General features: G+C 37.5%; 2 protein-coding genes across 6 annotated transcripts in view; both read left to right on the top strand.

Moving 5' to 3' along the window:
- LOC106956240 (calcium-binding protein 5) overlaps positions 1-1168 on the top strand; it is a 9088-nt gene extending 7920 nt beyond the window's left edge. The window contains 2 exon segments of the mRNA XM_074527709.1: positions 549-751; positions 844-1168. Of these exon segments, the coding sequence (XP_074383810.1) occupies positions 549-751; positions 844-872 (232 nt within the window). The 3' untranslated portion in view covers positions 873-1168.
- A 2556-nt stretch (positions 1169-3724) lies between these two features.
- The window catches only part of nif3l1 (NIF3 NGG1 interacting factor 3-like 1 (S. cerevisiae)), a 9437-nt gene continuing 5438 nt past the window's right edge, over positions 3725-7723 (top strand). The window contains exons 1-5 of one of the 5 annotated variants that reach the window (XM_015046964.1): positions 3725-3866; positions 5057-5509; positions 6229-6385; positions 6637-6760; positions 7404-7542. In XM_015046964.1, coding sequence (XP_014902450.1) covers positions 5155-5509; positions 6229-6385; positions 6637-6760; positions 7404-7542 — 775 coding nt within the window. In that variant the 5' untranslated portion in view covers positions 3725-3866; positions 5057-5154. Of the gene's footprint in view, positions 3872-4632; positions 5510-6228; positions 6386-6636; positions 6761-7403; positions 7543-7723 lie in introns of those variants that run through there. The other 4 variants (XM_015046961.1, XM_015046962.1, XM_015046960.1 and 1 more) reach the window with 4 other exon arrangements.

Here is a 7723-nt window from a genome sequence, read left to right as displayed (position 1 = left end):
TCTCTGGAAGAAAAGATCCATTTTCTCTGTTTACACAACAACGGACATTGGTACGTTTCAGAAACATCGCACTCTGGAACCCGTTTTCAATCTGTGCCTTTGTCAGAGAAAACATTTGGTGGTTTCGTGTAAATGTACACTACAAACGCAACAAAACTCTTCCGTTTTCACCCAAAATCGTTGTCGTGTAAAACGGGGCCTGAGAGTTCTTACTGTAATCAGAAAATTCAGATTTTAATTTCAAAATTCTTACCTCCCCACCCCCTAACACTCCCCACAGAACCTCAAAACTCTGACTTTTATCTCAGAATTTTGATTTTAATCTCAAAATTCTGGCCTTTTTTGCAGAGTTGTGAATTATTTTCCTCAGAATTCTGATATTTTTTTGTTAGACATTTGACCTTAATCTCACAATTCTGACTTTGTTCTTGGAATTCTGATATTATTTTTTGTCTAAACTTTGTATAGCTTTAATCTCAAAACTCTGACTTTTTCAAGAAGTCATTTTTTCAGTGTCCGTAATCCTCCTCTGTAGAAGTTACCAGGAGTTATTCTGAACAACTCTCTGAGTTTTTCCTTTTTGTTCCTGCTTTCCTGCTTTAGTTCGACATGGACGGAGACGGAGAGATCACGACGGAGGAGCTGCGGGCGGCCATGAACAAGCTGATGGGAGAGCACATGAGCCGCAGAGAGATCGACGCCATAGTGAAAGAGGCGGATGATAACGGAGACGGGACGGTAGATTTTGAAGGTAGATGAGCACGACTCCACTCTGGGTAAATGTTATCCATCCAGAGCTTTACATGTAAGATAATTAAACCTCTTTTTGCTTTTTTCTTGTAGAGTTTGTCAGAATGATGTCTGGCCAGTGAGAATGCAAGAAGATTTTTATCGCAGCTTTTACGATGATCCCTGCACAGACGGCGTCTTTCTCCGAAGCTGAACCTTCAGCACAAAAGAGAAGAAGCTCCAGTTAATTCAGCACTGAAAATAAAACCATATCAACCTTTTCTCATTAAGGATTCTATGCAAACTAACATTGACAATTTAATGAATGTATTGAATTGAACAGCAGAAAATATGTTGTTTTGTATGCAAACTGTAAGTTATTTCAGATTGGTTTGATGAAATAGATTATTTTGGAAATAAAGGCATTACTAATTAAAAACTGCCTTGTTGTGTTATTATTACTGTCTTAAACCACAACATGGGGCTCTGCATAATGGATAAATATAGTTTAATACCAACATTTACAGACCAATTGCTTGGTCTGTCAAGTTAAAATCAAAAGCCACAGCAACACTAGCATGATGTAAGCTAACTACAAACAAAGCTAAAGGTACATTTGGAATGATAAACCATCTGTTGTTGACATGTTGGTAATGTGGGGCCCCAATGAAAATCTGTTTTTGTTTACTGCTCCTGTAAAGTTAAAATCATAAGCCATAACAACAGCAGCATGATGTAAGCTAACTACAAACAAAGCTAATTATAGTAAGTATGCTACACACATAGATGGCTAAAGCATCTGTTGTTGATATGTTGGTAATGTGGGTACCCCCAATGAAAATCTGCTTAGGACCCCAAAAAGAGTTGGACTGGCCCTGCATATTGAAAAATAAAACTAAACAGAAACATAAAATATGTCTCAAACCTAGAATATTAGATGTAAATTATATTTTACTATAAATGAAGATTTTTTTAAGACATCAGACTTGCTAACTGGTTTACCGTAAATGAATGTTTATCATCTGATGTTACTTTCAAATAGTTAAAATAATATGATACTTAAATACCACTCTGCATTTTAAAATCCTTTTTTTTGTTTACTTCTCTTCTAAGGTTAAAATAAAAAGCCATGACAACACCGGCATTATGTAAGATAGTTACAAACAAAGCAAAAGGTATGTTACACGTAGATTTGGAAAGATAAAAAGTCTGTTGTTGACATGTTGGTAATGGGGGGCCCCAAATGAAAATCTGATTAGGGCCCCAAAAAGACTTGGCCCGGCCCTGCATATTGGTTATATCATTTTGTGGATTTTTCCCAAAATAAGGGATTGGTAAGTCAAAAACATCATGTGAGCACAAATATTTTACGATCGAGCAATTACTGCACAAAATATTAAAAATGGCATATCATACCTCTTGCATAAGAGAATTAAGTCCATTGGGGGAAAATGCTTAAAATAAAAACCAAAAAAATATCTAAAAAAAATAAAATAAAAGCTCCGTAATCTAATTATACAATTTTTCCTGGTATATCACTGCATAAACACAGAGTCTTTATTTCCACTGTTGACCTGGGTTCAGAGGTTTCTGGTGCTTTATCTTCTAATACTTTGTCAGAAAGCTCCAAATCCTTTCCAGCGGAGATTAAATGACTAGTTGGAAATTTGGAAAGTGGACAGGGACGCTCTGAGCGTTCCCATGTGGACTCGGCAGACATGTGGACAGATGTTAAAGCAGAGCGACGAACTGTGCTGAGCCTGAAACCGGCGGACAGATGGGGCGCAGGGGGCTTATAGTGCCAATTAACCGGAATAAAGCAGTTCGCTCAGTGAACAGGCTGAACCAAAAACACATCTGTGAATCCCACTAAACAGACTGAACACAAACAATGATATTATTACCAAAAAAACCAAACTCTTATTGGGATATTTTAAAACTAATTTGTTTATAATCATTTTTATTGGTGCGTTTATGTAAATTCTGTTTATGTTAATGGAGAAGGAAGAATCAGATGATGTAATGATGGTTTCCGTGCCGTTTATCTGATCCTTCCCTCATCCTAACATCGAGCATCAACCTTTTTTTTTTGTTGCTTTAATCCAGACTAATCTCCCTCTTGGTCACTCTCAATCCCGAGGAAGCCAGTCTGCTCAGAAGCCTGCTTTCGTGTCAGAGATGTAGGTTTAACCCTTCAGCAATCTTCATCTGCGGCCATGTTTCATTTGCTTTATTGCCAGACTGGTAATCCTTCTGCGTATATGAAGCTGAACTCTGACCAGATCCACCTCAGCACAGCTCATCATAGTCATCTTGTCTTTTTATGTTTAGTTTAATGTGGAGGTTTGTTTCATAATCTTGTAAATAACCTGTATTGTGTAATACCAAGGCTAAAGAATGTTGATTAAATGTCCTCTATTAGCCAGATAAACCTTTGTCTTAATGATACAAGTTGGTTCAATAATTTAGGATCCTTTTATTTTTAGAATGTAATTACTCTAAAACCAAAGCAGTAAGTATAAAGATAGTTAATCTCTAAAAGATCTTAGCAAAAAGAACTTCCTTTTAAATGACAAAATGTTTCAAAAACATTTTCTCTGCTAATCATTCTCTTACTGTAAAAACATGATTGTACTTAAGTAACATACTATTTTATCACACAATGTTTTCATTATATATGTATTCTTAGATGTTTAGTACCTTATTAAGTCTGACTATTAAGTGATGTTGCTTGATTTGGATATGTTTGATTGATTAGAAATGAATCAATTAAATAAATTTGGGCTGAGCTGGGATTATGTATTTATTTTTTTCCCCGAAAGCGTGGAATAAAATAAAACTAGTTCATTTTCTTTAATCATTTAAAATTAAAATGCAAAACAAGTTAAGAATTACTTTCTAATGACTTGCTATTCTTTATTTCACCATATGGGAAAACCCTTCAGTAGTCATAATCTGTCCCATCTACAAGCAGGATAAAAAACTACAACTACAACTTGTACCTTGGTATGTTGAACGGAAGCCTAGAAAGGACATTTTGAGATTTCTGCTGAAAGTGTGCTGTTCTATTTCACTTTTCCGACTTAGATCATTTTAGCAACTTCTGAAGTCGTGATTTGTTTAAAACGCAGACCCGGGTAAGGTGAGTCCATTTCTGCTCACATGTGTTTGACGACGTGCAGAGGTTGACTCTAGCCGTTAACTGCAAAGGAAATGCTAGCGATAGCTCTGCTGCTAGCGATAGCTCTGCTGCTAGCGTTAGCTCTGCTGCTAGCGTCTTGTCTATGAGCAGTCAGAGCAGCTAATGCTAATATTAAACTAAGCTTCCGCGCCCTGTAACACCCATAAGTTTGTTTGATGTTTAAAATGGTGATACCGAATAGAAATGCCGTTTTAAAATGCATGGATTATTGTGGCTCAATTTTAACAAGTGAAACTTAAAGCAGAGTGGTAAAAGTACGGTCCGAGGGCCATTTGCAGCCCTTGGAATTAATTTTTGTGGCCCCACAATCAATTTGGTTGAAAGTTTGATGCAGGTAGGTTCAAAAATAAAATAAATAAATTAATTAATTAAATAAAAAAAATCTGACAAAATCTTTATAAATGTGGAAATTTTAGATACAGTATTTTTCTTTATTTAACCACACTTTTTGATTTAACTTAACAGTAATGGTGACCCCAATAATTTAGCAACTTTTACTCAACAGCAGGTCTGAAGACACCCATTTGGTAAACTCAAGGTTTCAACCCAACCAGTAAGATTGTATGCCAGTAAGATTTGTAGATCACATTTCTGTAATTAAAAAAATCAGAATATTTTATTTTCTTTAAAATATTTAATGTTTTTTTGTTGTTGTAGGTAAAATAAAGCAAAAACTACTATAAAAATAGATTTTCACATCTTTCATTTATACGTAATTGCACTATATTGTGGTATGAGGTTGGAGGCAGCTTGTCGCATCGTTTGACATATTGTCCTTCCCTGTCTCATTGTGGTCGATCTTGATGGCAGCCATTTTGTTCATGTATCTTTCTCTTGCACATTTGTGTCCAGATATTTTCTTCTTGTTAGTCTCGAAGCCATGAGTCTGCTATTTATTGTGTTTGCCTACTAAGATGGCGCAGATCACTTCCAGTTCAGACTGGTTGGAGCTATGTATTATTAAAATAACAGCTGTTTTGTGTTTCTTTTCTTTTTGTCCTGACAGATCTCCACTGATGGTGCCAGGATGGAGAAATCTCTCTTGGACTTTTTCCTTTCTGAAAAGCAGAAGACGTTTAATCTGTAAAAGTTCAAACTTTAACACTTCAGCTCTGTTTCCCTCAGCTTCATCCGATACTCGGAGCAGACTGACCTCAGGTCTTCTTCTGCGTTCCTCGGTTCATTCTCCCTCCTCCCGCCGCCTCTCGGTTTCTGCCGGCCCAATGGAACTGAAGGAGGTTCTGCAGGTTCTGGAGCAGCTCGCTCCTCTGTCTCTGGCCGAATCGTGGGATAATGTCGGCCTGCTGGTGGAGCCCAGCAAACCTCGGCCAATCAAAACCGTCCTGCTGACCAACGACCTGACGGACGCCGTCATGGAGGAGGCGGAGGTTTTGAGCTGTGACCTCATCGTCTCGTACCACCCGCCGTTGTTTCGGCCAATCAAGCGGCTGGCTCAGAAAGACTGGAAGCAGCGGTTGGCCATCCGGGCCGTTGAGGCTGGGATGGCGGTCTTCTCCCCGCATACGTCCTGGGACAGCATGAAGGGAGGGGTGAACGACTGGCTGGTTGGTGGACTGGGTGAGACGCCATGAAGCTTCTTCGTTTTGTTTTTGAGAGTTGTGAAGTAAAATTATAAATCGTTTCAAACCTTCTTTACAAAAATAATACAAAAAAAAGAAACTATTTGACAGACTGCATCAAAGAATAGCAATATTTAAGTCTTATCACAGATTCTTAGTTCACTTGAGGTCTGGTCTTTGACTGGCTGCAAGTGGGAAGTGCTGTAATCATAGAAAATTAAAGTAAAAACTGACAACCAACAAAAATTGTAACAGAAAACTGATTCAGATGCAGACAAAATTGAGACAACTGCAGACAAAGTGCTGAAACCAGTCAAATTGCTGCAGCCACAGGAAAAAAATGCTGCCATCACAGAAAAATGGCTGCAACCACAAAGTTGGTGCAATGACAAAACCATTACTACAACCAAACTTTAACACTGGTTGAAGTGTTAAAGAAAAAAAATTGGTGCAATCACAAGAAAAAATTGCTGCAAAGGCAGCGAGTTTACAGCTTTTTATACTCATTTTGCATTTTGTGGCACTTTTCCTTTTACTTCTGTTTTTGCAATTTGCAGCATTTTCCCGCATCATTTATTTTTTTTGTTTGTTTTTTGGAGTTCGCATTATTCATGTTTTTGCAGTTCGTTTCATCATTTGTTGCTCCTGTTCTACACAATAGAAAATCCCAGTAAAATAAGTTGAAGCTGGGTTTTTTCCCTCATCTTTGTCTGCCAGGCAGCGGTCAGGTGTCTGTGCTCAGTCAGGCCCACGGCGGCGCCTCCCACAGTCACAAACTGGAATTCATGGTGAGGAGTCCAGAGGAGCTGAACGCTGTTGTGGAGGAGCTGAAGGCCAGTGATGATGGAACAGCGCTGCAGTGTTCGGGCAGCAGGTAGTGTCAATATTAAACCTTTATCCTGCAATGTGTGTGTGTAAGAATCTGCAGTTTTTATGGTTTACATGATGCAAGATTTAAAAAGTCAGTCTAATCTATTGGTTAGGAATCATACACTTTGTGGGGATTTTGTTATTTATTCCAACAAAGCTGCAAAAAACCAAATTAAAACAAACAAACAAAAAAAACAACCTATAATTCTTAGTCCATTGCATTAAAAATAAAAGACTTTTCTTGCTTCACCACAGGCCAGACAGCAGCGGCATCCATGTCAGCTTAACCTGCAGTGCCTCAGCACTGACCCCTAGTGTCCAGATACTGTTAAAGCACAGCGCTCCCTGCCAGTCCCTCAGCATCCTCAAGTTGGAGAAGGTACAATTTTAAAGTTATGTCTGCAGCTAAAGATTATTTTAGCAATCGATTATTCCGGTGATTAATCGGATTTGAAAAATGGCCACATTTTCTAGTTTTTTCATTTAACCACTTGTGTAGTATTAAAAATGCAAACAATTTAATTCCTTTTTTAACAAAAAAAATAAACATTTTATTGCCTAAAATGCAATAACATAGCATCCTATTAGTGAAACCTTGATCATTTGTACCAAACAACGCATCTGCAGAGTAGAGCTGATCATTTGGTTATTTTTTGGATTAACTGATTAATAATTGGACAGCAAAAGGAGACTTAAAAATAAAATTGAACCAGGTGACTTGAGGAGTTCTGAGTAAAAGAACTCCTAAAGACAAAAAGGTTATTTTTATTACCTATTTTTTATTTTATTTTTTGTACAGTTTTTTGTACAGTTTTGTACAGCTCTGAATGTGTTGTTCTTTCAGCAAATTAACTTTATTTGAGTCTGTAAACTTCAGTTGACGACTAATCGATTTTTAAGATTTCAACAATCAATTAATCACAATTAATTCGACTAATCGATTTAACCCAAGCTGTATTTTAAACCATGGAGTTTAATGCATTTTTCCACAAAATGAAGTAAAGTTATGATGCCACCTGCAGGCTCCTCTCCCGGGCCACGGCCAAGGACGGCTCAGTGTTTTGGACCAGCCGGTCACCGTGGCAACAGCTATCCAGAAGATGAAATCCCATTTGGGATTAGCTAATCTCCGTTTGGCTCTGGGAGCAGGCAGGACACTAGGCGAGGAAAACTGGACACAAACACGTCACTAAGCAGCATATTCTCTAACATTTAAATATTTATTAGCTGATTTAAAGATATAAAGTTTTACTGCACAGAAAGCAGAATCTGGATTTTCTTTCTTATGCACTCAATGTTAAAAAACAACTGTGAAATAAATAAATGAAGTAATTTAAAATAT

This window comes from Poecilia latipinna, unplaced genomic scaffold (genome assembly GCF_001443285.1).
Source record: "Poecilia latipinna isolate Pla-1442-1.1 unplaced genomic scaffold, P_latipinna-1.0 Scaffold801, whole genome shotgun sequence".
Lineage (NCBI taxonomy): Eukaryota > Metazoa > Chordata > Actinopteri > Cyprinodontiformes > Poeciliidae > Poecilia > Poecilia latipinna.
The sequence above is the reverse complement of the archived record's forward strand: the minus strand, read 5'-3'. Positions and strand labels throughout refer to the sequence as shown.